General features: G+C 33.7%; 3 protein-coding genes and 1 pseudogene across 3 annotated transcripts; 2 read left to right on the top strand and 2 right to left on the bottom strand.

Annotated features, from left to right (window-relative positions):
- Positions 1–7750: 7750 nt before the first annotated feature.
- LOC18587892 (class V chitinase CHIT5b-like) lies at positions 7751–9344 on the top strand. The gene is made up of 2 exons (XM_007011937.3): positions 7751–9007; positions 9104–9344. The coding sequence occupies exons 1-2, from the start codon at positions 7897–7899 to the stop codon at positions 9130–9132; spliced, it is 1140 nt and encodes a 379-aa protein (XP_007011999.3). The 5' UTR covers positions 7751–7896; the 3' UTR covers positions 9133–9344.
- A 537-nt stretch (positions 9345–9881) lies between these two features.
- LOC18587893 (class V chitinase CHIT5 pseudogene) lies at positions 9882–11147 on the bottom strand (annotated as a pseudogene).
- Positions 11148–12534: 1387 nt separating this feature from the next.
- Positions 12535–15739, bottom strand: LOC18587894 (uncharacterized). Its single transcript, XM_088809492.1, has 11 exons — positions 15727–15739; positions 15529–15628; positions 15023–15107; positions 14366–14440; positions 14246–14282; positions 14050–14133; positions 13876–13936; positions 13654–13760; positions 13451–13516; positions 12978–13117; positions 12535–12857 (listed from the first exon to the last, which is right to left on the bottom strand). The coding sequence occupies exons 2-10, from the start codon at positions 15557–15559 to the stop codon at positions 13016–13018; spliced, it is 648 nt and encodes a 215-aa protein (XP_088665618.1). The 5' UTR covers positions 15560–15628; positions 15727–15739; the 3' UTR covers positions 12535–12857; positions 12978–13015.
- A 2001-nt stretch (positions 15740–17740) lies between these two features.
- Positions 17741–18510, top strand: LOC18587895 (large ribosomal subunit protein eL39x). The gene is made up of 3 exons (XM_007011942.3): positions 17741–17861; positions 18063–18166; positions 18278–18510. The coding sequence occupies exons 1-3, from the start codon at positions 17859–17861 to the stop codon at positions 18324–18326; spliced, it is 156 nt and encodes a 51-aa protein (XP_007012004.1). The 5' UTR covers positions 17741–17858; the 3' UTR covers positions 18327–18510.
- The last annotated feature ends 342 nt before the right edge of the window (positions 18511–18852 follow it).

Here is an 18852-nt window from a genome sequence, read left to right on the forward strand (position 1 = left end):
TCATGCCTAATAAAAACTCAAAATTTTCAAGCTCATATGTTGCTAAGCAATTAGCTTCACTTTTAGTTTTAGGATTTTCATCAACTTCTACTAATTTCAATAAAGCATCTCTTATTTGTAAAGCTTGGAATCTTATTGCTTTAACACTTTCAACACTGTAGACACTAAAAAAATAAATAAAATATATAAATAATTAAAAAAAATGAATGATGAGTTCTGGCAGGGTAGTGGAGCGTGCCCCCTGCTAGTACCCAAACACCTCCCTCACCCTGCCAGACGCGAAAAATTCGCGTCTGGTAAGGTAGTGGAGCATGCCCCTTCCAGAGCCCAGGAACCGGGTATAAAGGGGAGGGGGCACTGTAGCAATCGGGGGATACAACCGAGAAGCCAAAGAGAAAGCCAAAAATTTGCCAAAAAAATATATACCCTATATTCACTAGCAACCGAAAATATCCACAACAAAAAAAATCAAATAAAAAAAAATGAAAAAGGATCTTATTGTTGCCGGCCAAAGGAGGGAGTGATTGAGAGAGTTTTGGGGGCTCGAGTTTGACCTGGCATGAGAGGATTTGCGTCAGCAGGAGAGGAAGCTCGACCTTCGCGCTACCAAATTCGGCGCAATGAAGAGAGGGGAGACACCCGATCGGCGGTAGAGAGTAAGCCCAACCGTCGCGCCACCAGATCCAACGTAGGGAAGAGAGGGGAGATACCCGATCGATAGTAGAGAGGAAGCCCGACGGTCGCGCCACCAGATCCGGCGCAAGGAAGAGAGGGAGCTGTCGGTTGGGGGAGAATCGATCGTTGGAGAGTGACGCTGTCGGTTTGGGAGATAGCTGACCATTTGGTTGACCGGCGGTTTGTAGAGAGAAGAGAGAAAGTAAGGACTTTAGAGAGAGAAATTGAAGAAAGAAAATGGGAAGAAAGGAAGAAAATGAAGTTTAAATAGCTAAGAACTAGAGCTTTGAAATGGCGCCATTTTGCGGGTGGAGTGTGGGGGTTGGTCAGACCTTTGGGAGTGGGTCGACTGTTTTGGGCCGCTTTTAGCCCCGTAAAAGGTAAATCTCTGGCCTATTCTTCGTGATTTTGCTGGGCCCAATGTTAGGAATTGATTTATTTAGATTAGTAATATATGCATATGAGAGGAGTGTATATTTTGGTTTAGAATATTTTTTAGAAAAACATAAATATAGGAAAGGATGAAATGTGGAATATATTTATGAGATATATAGTCATGTAAATTTATTTAGAATAATAGGAATGATAATAAATTAGGAAGAATTAGAATTAAAATGTGATAAAATAAAATATGAAAATATCAAATTAGTTGAAAAAGATAGCTTTATATAAAATGGAAAAGGATACAAATGAAGAGAGAATGAAAAAATGATAAGATAAAGAACTATTTAATATAAATAAGATAATTGCTTAATTTGATACCGATGATGGGATGATCGGTCGAGACGCGAGAAGTCGCAATCCCGGGCCCATATTCCCTAGGTTTGGAATCTGAATTAAGGCTCCACCAGTACGATGGGAGAGCCTCGATTTCAAGATCCTGAAAATTTTAATAAATAAAGAATTTGACTATACAAAAATTATTCAATAAAAATAATAAATACATAAAGATAATAAAAAATGATAAAAATAATATTAATAGTTCGAATATATAATGAATAATCAATTTGTGAAAATGCAATATACATGACATTAAATAAATAGAAACATAACATTAAAAAATAAATAATAAAAAAAATTAAAACAATAACTAATTTAAAATTAAGCATTAAATCTCAAGTGGCATAAACTATGAATTAATAAATATTATAAAAAATATGAAGACAAAGATAAAAAATGATTAAATATAAATATATAAAATAAGATTTTAGGCACTAGGTTTGAATAAAAGTTTGCCTATGAAAAAATATAATAATAATAATAAATACAAAAATATAAAAAAAATAATAAGATAAAAAAGAATGAAAATAAAAATAAGTTTTTCAGTTCATTAAAAATAACATAAAATCATAAATAATTTATTTAATTATGAAAGGAAAATATAGGAGAAGTTCAAAATTAAATTATGAAATATAAAAAATAATAATAATAATAAGGAATAGAATAGAAAAACATGATAATATAAAAAAATAATAAAATAAAATGAAAATAACAATTAAACAATAATAAATCTAAAAAATAGATAATTGCATTAGCATAACATATATATATTGCATCATGCATACCATTGCATATAAATATTTTTGTTTTCGAGTTTAAGCCCCGATGATGGGATCTTCGAGGATATTGCGAAAGCGAGTATCTCTCGAAAAGTTTTCTAGGTAAAAAGATGTCCTTGGGTCTCACAAATATAATGGGAGGGCTCGAGAAACATCTTTAATAAAAGGTTTTTGCCCGAATTAGGTTCATTATGCACGAAAATATTATTTTAAAAAAAAATGTACGATGACTCCGATGATGGGAATTATTCATCGAATTTGCAAACACGAGTTTCTCGGATAATTCCCTAGGTGAGAGAATACTCCGAGTCCTACTAGTATGATGGGCGGATTTGGGAAAATATCCTCGATAAAAAGGTTATTCGTCCGGCATTTTTATCTCACGTCATGCATTTCATCTTGCCACCCATTTGCATTCCATTTTAGGTTTAATAGGAGATAAAATAAGAGAATAATAACTAAAAAAATATAGTGAAATTAAAAATTAAAGCTCAATAGGATAATCTAAAAATGGTACCGTTCATGGAACGGGCGTCCCGGGGGTTCTAATCCTTTCCCGAGCGTAACCGTACTCCCGAGCATAGATCTAGAAAATCGTAGACCAGTTGAAGGTTCTTTTTGGTGGGCTTAAAATTAATTTAAGGCTTCATCGATTAGAATTGAGTCAATAGGTGGCCAATCGCACCTAATAAAAAATATTGGTGGAGACTCCTAGTTTAATTTTTTAGTGAGTTTTCACATCGCGTCTAGCGGTCTGGTTCCTGTACCCGCACGTTACGACAAACATGACTTTCTTAACGTGTTTGTGACAATGATTTAAGAGTTAGACTAGGTATATTGTCTTGTAAAATTTTCCATCGTTTGGTAGAAGAAGAAAATAGTGAATATATTTGTTGTACCACTCCAAAAAATGATGTAGCTTTAGTCCAAGAATTTGCCATGTCACAAAGTACTAAATTTAGATTGTAACAACCACATGGTGTATAAAAGGATTTAGTATTTAAGTCTAAAATTCTTTTTTGCACTCCTTATTGTTTTCCCTTCATATTAGATCCATTATCATATCCCTGTCCTCTTAAATTATTAATATCAAGCCCAATATTTTTTATTTCATCCACAATGGCATCAAAAAGACTTTTTTCAGTTGTATCATCTACTTTTAAAAATTCAAAAAAATACTCCATAACTTTAATTGGACTTGATGAAATATTAACACATCGTAATATAAAAGACATTTGCTCTTGATGACTTACATCTGGAGTGTAATCAAGTATTATTGAAAAATATTTTGCTTCTATGAGGTTTTTAATAATTTTATTTCTAATTTCACTTGCTAACAAATTTATCAATTCATTTTGTACTTTATGTCCAAGGTAATGAGTATGAATTTTATTGTCTTTAATGCGTCAAATATATTCTTGCATCACTGGATCAAATTCTGCAATCATTTCAATTAGGCTTAAAAAATTTTCATTATTTTCTTGATATATCTTTTCATTTTTCCCATAAAAAGCCAAAGTATTTTTACCAAGAGTTTTTATTACAACAAGAATTCTTGTTAATACTTTTTTCCAATATTCTTCATCTCTTGTTATTTGTTCTTGAACACTTTCATCAATTGTTTTATTTTTCAATAATCTCATTTCTAAATCAATCCAAGAACTCATATTAGTAATATGCTCATTACTCATTTCATGACTCTTAAGCTTAGCACTAAGGTTTCTCCAATCTTTGGTGCCTACATTTGCTAATTTACTTATACTAGAAGCCAAATTAAACAATTTACAAAAAAAAACAAAATACTCTAGCTAAGTCTTTCGAATAAACTAGCCATCTTCTTTCATGTGTCTCCCCATTTGCCAACTTTTGAATATAATATGTAACAAAAAAATGTCTTGAAAATTCATCTTTGGGAAAATCTAAATCATTAACTTTAATTGGACCTTTTTCTACTAATAAATCTCTTAAATTTGTATCAATATTTTGTCCATTGACTTGGATCATAAATATTTTTAGGAATGCAATCATTTAAATTAATAGGTTGATCCTCTTCATCATAATTTCTATGATCATTTTGAATCTCTTCATGATTTCTATGATCATTTTGAATCTCTTCATTAACATCTTGTTCTAGGATTTAATCATCATCTAACTCTCTAAGATTATTAACTTGTTCGTTTAAGGGACATTTATTAATAATTTTTTATTCATTATTTTTATTACTTGTAAAAAATTTATCAAGAGCTCCTTTTTGAGATTGTATTAAACTTTCAATTCTTCTTTTTTTTTTAAGCTTTGAATAACCATATTCATATTTTCGATTTGACATGAGGTACAAAAATATTTAACTATTATAATTATCTTATATTTTTTTAATGGCTAATATAAAATCAACAATCAAAATTTTTAATTCAAATAAATCAACTATAACATAAAATAAAAATAATATAACAATATAATATAAACTCTAAATTAAAGTAAAAAAATCTATAAAGATTAGAAGAATAGTACCTAATTATTGAATGCTTATTACAAACCACAAATGAGGCTCACAACTTTATGAAGATAATAAAAAAACAGACTTCTTGTGTATTCTTTAGAGAAAAATTAAAGCAAATAAGAAATAAAGATTTCAAAAGTAGATATTATACATTGAAAAAATAATAATTAGTTTTATACATAGGAAAAAAATAGCTATTAAAAATCATTAAATGCATTGATTGAAAATGAGAGAAATAAGTGAGAAAAAACTAGTTGTTGGAGATGATTAAATACATATGACTGTTAGTTTGTTGGAGATATAAGAATATAGTTGAGAATTAATAGCATTTTAAAAATAAAAAAATAATAAAAATTTGAGATTTATTAGGCACGTAATTTAAAAAGTGAAAGAATAAATAATTTTATTAATTATTTTTTACTTTTATATATTTTTTAATTTATATATATTTTTAATATAATTAATTATATTATAATTATTATAAAATTATAAATTTTTCCTAAAATTGGGGCCTCCCTAAATTGAGGGCCTAAAGTCCCTACTTGGGTGGCTTCACCCAAGGGCCGGCACTGTTTATATGGAGTTTGAGTATTTTGAATGAGTGTTCTTGAAAGGTTATTGAGAAAGAATATACAAGGAATTTTGAGTTGATTTGGAGAACATAGAGGTCAATTTATTATTCTTTAATTTATTAATAATAAAAGAACAGTTTCATTCCATAAACGTAAGTAAGAGGTTGAATCATGTAAATTCTTATATTTTTTTATTTGCTTGATTTTTTTGTATTTTATCTTTGTTATTTTTTGGGTAATTTTCATAACATTAGATAATTAAAAAATTTTATTACCCAAAGAGGCAAACAAACCCTGCTACAAAGAAACAATAATATACTGCAGCAGTGTACAGGAAAAAAGCCCAAAGAGTACAGAACAGAAACAATATCTCTTCCATTTAATTACTGTCTTTAATTGAATTCTATCATCTACCAAAGTAGGTGTAGCACATGCTATTGATCTTTATAAAATAATACAAAAACTATCCATAAAATAGTTGAACTTTCAAGGACAAAAGTAGGATGAGTCCAGTTCCGGTAAGGCTATAGAAGAGCAGTTCTGATTTTCCACAAAGTTGGTCATGGCTGGTTTTGCCCATTGTAAATTGGCTAAAGACAACTTCACAGAACTACTCATCATGGACTAATCCATGGCTTTAATCACTCTAGACTATTTCGGATTTTGCTTTGAAAGGAAAGAAAAGATGCTACTTAAATCGATACATGCCTTTGGATTTCGAATTTTTTGTCAACAAACAATTATATTTCCAAATCATATAGTTGAATATAGGCTACAATACATCATGTCAGATGATAACCAAATTACAAAAGTATTAGGTTGAAAATTTTGGGTTGACAAAATTTATTAGGTTGAAAATTTTTAGAGTGATAAACATGGGTTGACAAAAGTGTTAGGTTGAAAAGTTTGGACTGCTAGATGGCCATCTAGGCGCAATCCACTCAAGGATTAATTCAAAGTTTTTTTTTTTTGAAAATTAAATTTTATTAAGTTAAAAACTAAAATGTCATATGAGCCTGTTTGGCCTTGACTTTTTTTTTTTAATTTAAAAGTTATTATGAAGCTCTTATCAAAAATAATAGATTTTAAAATTAAGCTAAAATTAATTGATAAATTTCTTTTTATAAGTTCTTTTTAATAAGTTATAATTTTTGTTAAAATTATCATAGAATGTATTTTTTTGAGAGGGTAATAGTATAATTATTTTTAACAAATGAGGATATTTTTGAAACAAAAATAAAAATTCTCTTGTATTTTTAAAAATAGAGAAGAAAAAGCTCCTCCTTGGAGCTTTTTTTTAAGCTCTTTTTTTAAAAATTTTGTTTTTAAAAAAAAATTACTTTTCTTTAAGACTTTCTTAAAAGATTATGTTTGGTCTGACTTTTACTTTTAAAAGATAAATAAGTTAAAAAAAAGTTAAGCCAAACATGCACCAAGTCTAAAACCTTAACTGTTAGAAGACTTGACTTCTCTTAGCATAGAAAGCCACATTTGGAGAGGGTATTGCCCTTGTACAATTAGCAAAAGAATGTTGTGCAAAATACCTTTGGCAGCAAACATAAAAGAAATGAGGAAAGGAGCTCCTAAATAACAGGCTACAATGATCATAAAAAGGTTATGATAATCCTAATCTTAACAAGAAAAACATGTAGGTGAAATCTGATAATAAAAAAATCTTAATTCAAGGTATTTACTTAATTTCATTTAAAAGATAATTAAAATTTAATTTATTATTATTTTATGTTATATGATATTTACGTCACATATTGATATATCATAATAAATGATGATGAAATATATTTATGTGATATAATTATAAAAAATGAGAAAAAAATATCAAATCTTGAAAAATCAAAGGGTAGCCATCATATTAAGAGTTTGAGAATGAAATACACTTGCATTTGGTAAATGATTGAAAGAGATTCGGAAGTCCATTGGGTTGATATTAATTAAGACTTTACAAAAGCAGTAATAAGAGCCAAGGTGCTAGACTGTGACTTCCACTTGTCCCTTCACTTTCTCATATGCATGCCCTCTCCCACTACCAAAGGAGAGTGCGAGACAAGCACATAAGCCCACTATATGTAAGGCTCAAACACCACCATCTATATTATGAGTATAAAAACTTTGCTCTCCTATTTTATATTTAGTGTTGTTTTGAACAGTTACCCAATGCACTCAATTTTAACCTTGATTCCAATCGGAATTGGACAACCCTTTTATCATTTTCTAATCAATGTTTGAATAGAATAGGTCAATTTTTCTGGAGACGCCCACCCAACCCACCAATATATGAAATGTCTAATCCCACATTTCTTATCTGGAGGTATCATATGAAAAACGTTAGAATTGTAAGAAATATAAGTGAAAATTACCCGAATAAATGTCAACGGCAGCCAAAATATATGCGATTTTAACTTCCCTATAATCTAGAAATTATGTTTAATGCATAAAGGCAAGGATCCAAAACTATAAACAAAGAAGTGTCCAAAGTTTCTTCTGGCCAGACTATTAGCCAGATGATTGCTATATATGTGTCTCTTCTGGACTCTTTGATGAAAATCATTAGTGATAAGCCTTCATTGCAATAATGGCAGGCCTCATCAAGACATATATTCAGCTCTTTTCGATTCTTATTGTTTTCTTAATTGTGCCTACAAGAGTTGTCATGGCGTTGCCACTGGCTGTCAAAGCAGCTTATTGGCCTTCATGGACGACGACTTTCCCACCATCGGCCATAGATACATCCTTGTTTACTCATATTTACTATGCTTTTCTCATGCCAAGCAACATCACCTATACATTCGAAATCCCAAGTTCAACAGCTCATCTGCTGTCAAATTTTACTACCACCCTCGATCACAAAAAGCCGCTGGTTAAAACCCTTTTCTCTATTGGTGGCGGAGGTGCTGATCCTCTTGTCTTCTCTCGCATGGCTTCTGAGGCAAAGACACGTAAAGCTTTTATAAATTCAGCCATAGAGGTGGCACGAAAGTTTGGTTTTGACGGGATGGACCTCGACTGGGAGTTCCCTAAAAACCCAAAAGATATGCAAGACTTGGGCGTTTTGTTTACGGAATGGCGGCAAGCAATCAACTATGAAGCTAAGGCCAGCCACCGAGCTCCTCTGCTTCTCACGGCGGCGGTGTACTTCTCCGTAGACTTTTTCTTGGATGAAGTCTACCGAAAATACCCAGTGGGCTCCATCAATCAAAATCTGGATTGGGTTAGTGCAATGTGTTTCGATTATCATGGAGGATGGAACACTTCAAAGACAGGCGCTCATGCTGCGCTTTATGACCCAAACAGTAATGTGAGTACAAGTTATGGCCTTAGGTCATGGATCAAAGCTGGGGTGCCTAGGAGCAAGATGGTTATGGGCCTGCCCCTTTATGGTAGGACTTGGCAGCTCAAGGACCCAAATTCACATGGGATTGGATCGGCCGCAGTTGCAGTCGGTCCAGGAGACAGTGGGGTGTTGACGTTTGTCCAGGTGGAGGAGTTCAACAAGAAGAATGGTGCCAATGTAATACATGACAGGGAAACCGTATCCACATATTCTTACGTTGGGTCAACCTGGATTGGGTATGATGATGCTTTATCAACAACGTTGAAGATTGGGTTTGCTCAGGCCCTTGGAATTCGTGGCTATTTCTTCTGGGCTCTTAGCTACGACAACGAGTGGAAAATCTCTAGACAAGGTAATACTGACGTTATATACTCCTTTATTGACATACAATTACTAACCTGATGATTTTGTTACTCAACATTTTCTTGTGCTTGATATGCTTTTGCAGCTTCAAGAGCGTGGATTCTTGGTGAATGAAAACTGAAGCTCCTTCGGTCTGTATACTGTATTTGCCTAGTAGTAGTACCAGGTAAAGAGATACATAAATGCCAGTTGAACATGGATTTGAGTTATGCTGGTACAATGGAAGAATCTTAGTTTATCTTTTTATGCCTTTATCCAGTAAATCATGATAAAAACAATGTCTAATTGATCAATCCGAGTTGAACACGTTAGTTCATTTCGTCGAACTTCTCAAATCTTTTATTTCCATCAATAAACAACAAAGAAAATAATCTATTCATTACTTCACGATATAAAAAAATTACAAACCAACGATAGTTCACAATAATAAAGGAATAATGAAATTTATTTATAACATGGTGCACACGAGCTTATATAAGGACGGAAAGAAAGAGAAACAGTTTCTGAGAGCTCCCACTGAATCATGCTCCGTGAAAGCTCCAGACTTTTGGTGAAGACTTCATCCGAATTCTGACTTCACAAGCTGCTAGTATATTCCTTCCCATGCATTTGATGCTGCCAGGCAAGCACATAAATCATAAAAGACCTGGAAGTGTATAAGCAACAAACCTATTTAACTACCCTTAATATGTTTTGCAAAATTGATCATTGGATCCTCTGTTTCTCTAGCGTTAACTTGAATGAAAAATGTTAGTCTAAGGCCAATATGCTTTGAATGATGATCTAGCAATAAAAGGTTAACGTGAGATTCTGGGAATTAGTCGAAGGTTCAAGCTCTATTATCCCGATGATCAAGTTTATATTCAAATATTCTGCCTTAACCTACCTGCTGCTGAGAGAGTCCAGTTCATGTCATATCCAAGGGCCCAGAAGAAATAACCACCAAGGTTATGAGCCTTAGCATACTCAACCTTCTTTGCAACTGATGTTGGCCCATCATAACCAATCCAATCGGTTCCTGAATATGAATATTCTGATACGGTGTCCCCGCCATACACTACATGAGCATGATGGTCAGCATTGTAAGTTACAATGTCCTTGTACAACAATATGCCATTATCTCCAGGCCCAACTCCAATAGCAGGATCTCCAATTTTATGTTTTTTTGGGTCCTCCAATTCCCATGTTCTTCCATAAAGGGGCATGCCCATAACCAGCTTCTTTGGAGGGACCCCAATCTCAATCCAGGATGATATACCATAGCTTGTGCTGATATTGCTGGATTTATCGTAAAGCAAAGCATGCTCACCAGTGACGGTAGTGTCCCAACTTCCATGATAATCAAAGCACATAGGATTCACAAAATCAACATATTTTGCAATGGCATCACCAGGGTATGTCCTAGGCAGATCAAATAAAAAGCTGGAAGCAAAATAAACAGCAGCGCTTAAAAGAAGGCGGGGCTTGCCCGAGTCTGAAGCCTCACTCTTAACAGCCTGACGCCACTCTTTAAACAGCACTGAGAGGTTTGACATGTCATCTGGGTTACTAGGAAATTCCCAATCAATGTCAAGGCCATCAAAACCATATTTTCTGGCTGTAGCAATAGTAGATTTGATAAAGGCAGCACGATTATCAGGGTCACTAGCCATGCCGGAGAAAGTACCAAAGCCTGAATTCGCTCCTCCTATGGATAACAGGGCTTTTGCTGGGGGCTTTTTGGCATGAAGGGTAGCTGTAAAGTTTCCCATCCATTCATCATCAGGTTGAGTAGTGGACAAGTTGTAAGTAGAGGCATCAATGCCAACAAAGGCATAAAACACATGCGTGAAGTACAAGGTAGGGATTGAGGAGGGAGGGAAACTATAAGCTAGCCATGAAGGCCAATAGCCACCTTTAATTCCATCATCAGAATAAGGTGGAGGAGTAGGAGCCGGTTGGGGTGATGGAGAGGGGGAAATATTTTCAGGGTCAGCGCCCGGTGGCCACCCAATCATTTTCGTTGGTCTAGAATTCTGCCAGTAATTACGAGTCAACAAAGTAGGAAATGAAGCAGCAGAGAATGAGATATTCGCACCAAGGATTAAGACAACGGCCAAGACGAACGATGCAATTTTTTGCTTGGCCATCGGTTAGGACATTGTGACGATAACTTGAAATTTAATGACTTTTTTTCCAGTTGTCAGAACCAATGGAGTATATGCTGTTGTATATAGAGCATGTGGCAGTAGTATAACTAAGCTATGGTTTCATCGATTTACTGGATTTGTTGTGTCTGGAGTGTTCTGTTTGGATATGTCGGGCAGAAACTTAAATTCTTGTGAATCCTCATGTTGTTTCCGAGGTTTGCTATCGGCCAGCTTTCTTGTTAATTAAACAATCATGTTTGAAAACATCAAAAATATTGTAGTAACTGTTGTTCTGGACGGGGCATTGGGCAGTGAAGCTTTTCCTTAATGATGGAGTACTTAAGCAGTAATGAAGGTTAAGCAAGTTTCAATGGCATCAAGCATTTTTCCTTCTTCCCCTCGTCCAAAAGCTACTTTCCAATCCAATTTTGCTTTGTTAATATCTTTCCTTGTTACTTTAGCTCTCAATAGAGGAATAACTTGGTAACAAGTTCAATTTCTCTTTGGCATTCATTCTTAAGTATTTTATATTTTGGATGAATCAATAAACCCATTCACATAGATACGAAATAGAATCACAAACAGAAAAATACTCGTCGACAAGCAGATATTCGGAAAACCAGCTGCGAACAGCTCATTTTGGTCATATGAATGATACAAAAGCGACCCTTCCAATGGTCCAACATTATTACAGTACTCCATGAACTGACGTAATAAGCTCGACCATCATGAGTTTGAGACTTGAGAGTGATCTTTGGCATTTGCGTAAAGCATAATGCATTAAACAAAGGCAAACCCACGCTCAAATTTTAGTGAATTGCTTCTTTGTTTGCATCCTATATTGTTGCTGGTTGGATTTTGCCCCAAGGTCTGGATACATGGATCCATGAACAAACCCACATAATTCCATTAATTAAACTTGGATGGCATTGATGCAACCACCGATTGTTTTCCTAAAAAGCTATGTATGCATTATCTCCTGCTTAAAGAACAGAGTTCGAATCATCTCTCCTCAATTAAAAAAAAAAAAATGTGATTTTGATGTAAATTCATTGATACTTTTTGGTAGCTTAGGCCTTTTAGTGATATTGACTTGCCAAGGAAGTCCAGAATTAGAGGTGACAAGGATTGGGGCTTGGACCGTACAGGGACTCATGACCGCTAACTGTTAAATTTGATGTTTTAAGCCTTTATTTCGGCCAGCTTTTTTGTATTGAAAAATGGTCTTGTTAGTTTGGATAGTTACATTCTCGAAAACATCAAGAGTAAACTGACCTTAGGAGAAAGACAACTTTGTATTTTCTTTTAGAAGTTCTATTGAGTTTCACAAATATTTGCTGGAAATAGGACACCACCTTGCTGATATGCTCAGCTAGGAAATCCATGCTGCACTCAAGCCACTGGATTTAACTAAAGCAGAAGCTCTTACTAATGGTTTTGCAAATTAGTAGATGATTAACATCACAATCCATAATGAAACTGTAGAGAGAGATGATGCTTTAACGCTATATTTAGAGAATTATCCTTTATTTTGATAAGAGTAACACGAATTTTTTCTGCTTAAGATAGGTAAAATGAATGCGGAATGTCTAACTCATCTCCGGACAACAAAATTGTAGCTTTAACCTGAGAAAAGGTCCGGCAAAATCAGTTTAATCAGTTACGATATGAGCCAGCTCCATGATTACTGGTTAGGGTTTCCACAAGGTCCTGCAGACAGATGAATAAAATGAATTTGATCTTTCTTTAACTACTTTCAAGAGAATTAAAATTGAACAAATCCACATAGATAGATAGATAGAGAGCAAGAAAGAGACAGAGATCATTTACCTTATGCAATCAGCTATCTGAGAGACACACAAATGATGCTAAAACGAGCTATGCTTTTCTCTCATCCAGTCAACAAAATTATCAAGGATCAAGGGCCAAGCTTGGGTTGCATCATAATTTTCAAGATCTGGAAAATTAATCTGCTAGCAAGGATTCAAATTATTATTGATGCCTTAGATTGCTTGAAGGGAAAAACAAAGGCAAACTAATACCTTTTCATCAAAAATCATACATAGTTCAGTTTTATCAATGCAATATAAAATAAAAGCACATACGTCAACCACCACCAAATGAATCTAGGATGCATTTTTGATCCCTTTGAATGTCATTTCTTATTTTCTTTGCTTTACTTCTTTCTTCCTTTTGGCAACTGACACTAAATTTAAATGCAAAGGGAAAGAAACAATTCATGCTAAAGAGTTTTTGAGGAAACTAACAGTAATAAATTTTTCCTTTTTTTTCAATAGGCTTACCTCCTGGCAAAAACGTAGAAAATTTATCCACTGGTCCAAATTTATTACTTTGTAATCACTCTGTACCTGCCAGAAAATCATGGCCATGCATCACAAAACATGTCGTGGAACATAAATGCTGATTATAAACAGTGCATCTTATCAGTATTTCTTTTGCTAAAGATTAGAGAATAACAGCCTCATAAACAAAATTGGCTACCTACCTTTAGATACTCAATTAGTAAATCAACCTGGGGACGAAATTGGGCCCCTAGAACAAGATTCAACAATTCACAGATGCTTTCAATGTCCACACTCTTTTGCATCTCCTCTGAGGCAATTGATCAATGTCAGCTTTCTATTAGAAAACAAAAACAAATTCCAAGAATAGATAAGCCAGGCATGGTGAAAAAAAAGGGCTGATTTTATTCAATTAAAGGACAAACCTGTCAGGCAGTATCGAAATGCATAGGAATAGAAATTGTCATAATTTGATGGCTTCCCCACCTTTTTTTCAGATATAGAAAATATAAAATTAGTACTACCACTCAATTGCTTACTTGTCAACTGGAAAATGACTATATAATGATTGCAATAACTGTTCCAACGGATACAAATACCTCCTTCTCCAGTTCAGGAAGTGCCTTTTTTAGTTTGCTAATTGAATCAACCCTCAACTCTTTCAGGCCAGTTCGCCACTCATCCTGATTCAGTGCAAGAGAAGAAATAAGGTGGTCATTCGTCTACCCACAGCTCACTTCTTCTATTGTGTTATCTATCAAATGCGGACATCATATAAGTAGTGCTTCTGCTCACCTGGGTAAAATAGCCCTGCCTTTGAGCTTTTAATTTCCTGAGATATGCAGAGCACATGATGTTAGAAGAAACCCAGACCAAAGTATGGGTCCAGTAATATATCCACAGAATATACTATACCAAGCAAGCATCAATATCCTCACATCAGTGCAGTCCACTCCTAGATCTGAACAGAATGCTTCAATACCATCTGGACTGGTCAAGCAAACAAAGAGTATTAGAAAAGGATATGCATGCAATCCTATAAAGAAAATCTCTCTTGCACATCCAATGGGGCTTATGTTAACTTATTCAGATCAAATAGATAAGGAAAAAATATAGCTCTTTCATGTTTTTCAAGGGAACTCATCACTTTTTCACCCAATGGAAATGCAGCTAAAAAAAATCCTTAACTGAAAGTTGTTCTTAATGGAAGCACTTTTCAATAAGTACATTGATATGAAATTTAAATATACATATGATACAATAAAATGCTGAGACATTATGTTCAAAACCACTAATTTAAGAAGGTTCATGAGCTTTTCATCAGCATTATGTTCCACATTTTAAAACAGAAAAGAGATGAATTCTAACATCTTTAAGGATCAATACTGAGACAGATCCTTGACCTTGAAAATGATAACAGTATGATTTGGATAAATATAGTGAATTTATTTAACTTCTTCTTCTATTGTATTTGTATCGAAAGGACACCAATCACTGTTGACATAGCTGGTGTGAACATAATACTATTCAGTAACTCTACAAATATAAAAAATGTAGACAGAATATACTTACTCAATCATGCCTAATGAACTATTAGCATATGAATCGAACATGCGATCTATTCTTACAAACCCTTTTGTTTTAGCTTTACTTGAGACTGAAAAAAGAAGAAAAAAGAAATAGCATTATTGAATTAGAAATACCAGACACTCCAAAATAAAAAACCCACAAAAGTTTAGTGGAATAATAACAAGCATATTTGGGGGGTGGGGGGGAGAACTCTTATAGCCCAATCAACTGAGGGTAACAGGCATTATCATTATTTTATCTATTTAACAAACATTTAATTTAAATTGCAATATGATACAAAATGCCGATTCCAATAGTTTTCAGGTGACAACATCAGGCAAGCGGGTCTCTACCAAGATTACCATATTATAGGAATCAACATTCTCAGGATGCTACTTTACCGACAATATAACCTATAAGGTCACTGTGTCCTATTTAGAACTATCCTAAATAAAAGTAAGGTCCTTTTCAACAGGTCCAAGATTCAACCTGTCTTCCCTACTCCTTACCTAACGTAAAGTCTAATGTTAACAACTCCATGTCAATCAGACCCTTCTTTTTGATGTAGCATTCTCCAAGCACACAAAGAGTACTACTTTCCCTAACTTGCTGTGAAAGGTTAAACCATAAACATCAATTTTAATAAAAATTCATTAAAGGGTATGTAACTAAATTTAAGTGGAGAGGTAGTAATAAGCTGCAATTACATTCAAGCCACAAAACCCACCAACTATGAATGCTAACCCAATGATGCCAAGATAATAATCAAGGAAAAGAAGAAAACAAGAGCCGAATCAGATTTGTTAGGTCATTAATCAATTCATATTCTTTTCTTGAACTAAGACGTTTCTTTGCTGCAAAAAAAGTAATCTAAAAAAACAAAAAGACAAAAGTGTTAACCGAAGATCGTTAAAAATAAAGTTACCGTACGATTTTTCAATTTAATATATTCTCTTTTTCCCGCGGTTTCTGAGAAACCGATCAGAATAGAATAAATCGTCATTCAACATTCGAACAAAAGAAAACAAACCAACGCCGACGACAGTAAAGAACCTTTCATCATAACTAGCCATAAATCAATCGGGTCACCGTAATTCTCGCTTAAATTCTTCTATTTTCTTTAATCTTTTTTCCCGCTCTTTCTCGCGTACCAAACATAGACAAATTCTTCTTCTTTTTTTCTTTTCAAAAAAGAAGAAAAAGAAAATAGAGAGGGAGAAGGGGGGGGGAATACCAGAACTACCGTCGGATGATGTGACCGATAAGGAGTTGGGTGGGGCCGACTTTCGCTTAGGTGCGCGAGGAGGCATTGCGTTAAAAGAGATGCTGCGGAGGAGCAACCACAGCCACTCGATTTGCTGACCAATGACTAAGTTAGAAAAACCCAGAACCCTAGATCCAATAATTTTAGAGAGAGAGAATGAGAGAGTAGACGAGTTTGGGTTGGTGGGGATTTTGGCTTTTGTACTGTTTATATATAAGAGATGAGAGAGACTGAAAAAAAAAATAAAACAAAAAACATCTGAATATTACAGAGACAGAAGCTTCCTTACAAGGCCAGGTTCTTTTAGGGGGAGGTGTTGTCCTTGGACCCGAGCATCTGCGCTTGGCGGGTGTGTGAGCTATTATGATTTGGATGGATCACCAATCACGAATGGGCTCGAATTTTTTAACCCACATTGGAATCTATTTTGGACTGTCATAGGCCCATTGGGTCAAAAATCCATTACATCAAAATCAAATAATCAATAGCATTAAATTCGATTATTAATATTTGTTAAAAACACGAATTTAAAGTTAAATTAGAAATAAAAAATTAAATTTTTATATATTATTAATAAAAATTAAATTAATAAATTAAAGTGGCTTGTAAAAAAATTAAAAATTTAATATGATTAATAAATTTTAATAACTAGTATATTAATTAAAGTAATTTATAAACAAAAATATAATATATAAAATTAAAATTTAACAGTAAATTTTATTATTTATAATTAGGTTTGAGTATTGAAATACCCTATGACCACTACTTACACCTAACCCAAAATAGTGACAAATGATAGTTTTATTATCGGATCGATATCTGAACCCAATTATAAGATATTTTGATCATACTTAATTAAGTTAGATAGTATCAAGTATCTGATTATAAAATACCTATTGTCATCCCTACACGATACTTTATCAATGTTTTTATTTATTTTTTTAAAACAATGTCTTCAATCTTTTGATAAAAAGATGTTTCGATCTTATTTTTAAGCAAGATAAAAAGAAGTATTAATAGATTCTGAGGAGCAAAACTTGAGATTTTAATTTAAAGGTTTCGAATATTAATTTTGATACAAGCAAAATGAGATTTATCATTTTTAAATTGAGAGAAGTTTATTTATCGTTTGTATAAATAATATCTCACATATATTAAAAAAAAAGAAAAAAAGGGTTAATAAGAGGTATAACAATCTTTTTAGAACATGTGACTAACATTTTAAACAAAGTTAAAAGATGAAAGTATGATTTTTTTTAATTAATCAATTACAATAGAAATCATAATAAGTTAGGATTATGAGGAATTTGTTCTTATTGAAAGATTGTTTTAAGTACAAGTTTAAAAAATATTGGAGAAGGCCCAAAAAATATGGGCTTAAAATGTTTGATTTGGGCCCTAAATCACCGACAAAAGTCCATATCACGGCTGTCAAAGTCCACCAAAAGGCCCAACAAGGAAAACCCTAAAATCCCAGACGCAGCACAAATTTATGTTCGAGCGCTTTCAATCTTCAGAGCCTAGCACTCCGCAGCTTCAAGACCCTAGCGCCGCATCCGCTCCCAACCGCTAAAGATGGTAATCTCCCTCCTTCCTTCCTCTTCTACCTCATCTTAGTCCTTGGATAAGTGTATGAGCTAGTCGTTTTAAGCTTTGAATTGCTGTAGTTCTTCTTCATTTTCCTTCTGCAAAAATGGTTGGTTATCTCTGTTTATATGTGAGCAAAGTTGTCAATGGTATACCTTTCTGATGTTTTGAATGGTTTATTTGACATGGCAGCCTTCGCACAAGACTTTCATGATCAAGAAGAAGCTGGCCAAGAAGATGAGGCAGAACAGGCCTATCCCTTACTGGATCCGCATGCGCACCGACAACACCATCAGGTCAAACATGTTTTCTTCATTATTTGCATTAGGTTCTGTTTTTATTTCATTTTTAAGGTATTTTCGGAGCATGTGTTGATGGGTTCTTTTCAAATTTTTTTTGGGGTGCAGGTACAATGCGAAGCGTAGGCACTGGCGCCGCACCAAGCTAGGGTTCTAAGCTCGATGGGCTTATTTGGATTCAAGCTTTCTTTTTTGTTTTTCCAAGTTTATTTGCAGACTTTTTGATGTGGCATTTAATATTGGGAACTACTGAGAGGTTCTTTCAATAGATATTTTGATGAGATTGTTGGCAAGACTTCAAGTTGTAGGTTCGACTTTGTTTTAGCTAATATTTGATTCTATATTCTGCTTTTAGTTCATTATTATCTTTATCTTCATTTGAGTGCCCAGTGTTGAATTTGGCTGTGCTGGTTGATTTAACTTAGCTTGATAGGATAAGCTGTTCTCACCTGGATGATCTGTATGTGCTCGAGAGACTTTGTTGAGTTTATTTGAAACTGATTTGTTGCCTTGTTAAGAATAAGTTAACACTGTAATGGCGTATGTTGCATTAATGAACTTGAAATTTTTAGGTAATAGTGATATTGCTTAAACCAGTACTCTTGAGTGACATGATTCATTAAGTTTTCTCAGAGCAGTGTTGCTCATCTGTTATTGAAAAAACTTGTGAGGTATGTTATATT

The sequence above is a fragment of the Theobroma cacao genome, chromosome 9 (genome assembly GCF_053813885.1).
Source record: "Theobroma cacao isolate CCN51 chromosome 9, ASM5381388v1, whole genome shotgun sequence".
Taxonomy (NCBI): Eukaryota; Viridiplantae; Streptophyta; class Magnoliopsida; order Malvales; family Malvaceae; genus Theobroma; species Theobroma cacao.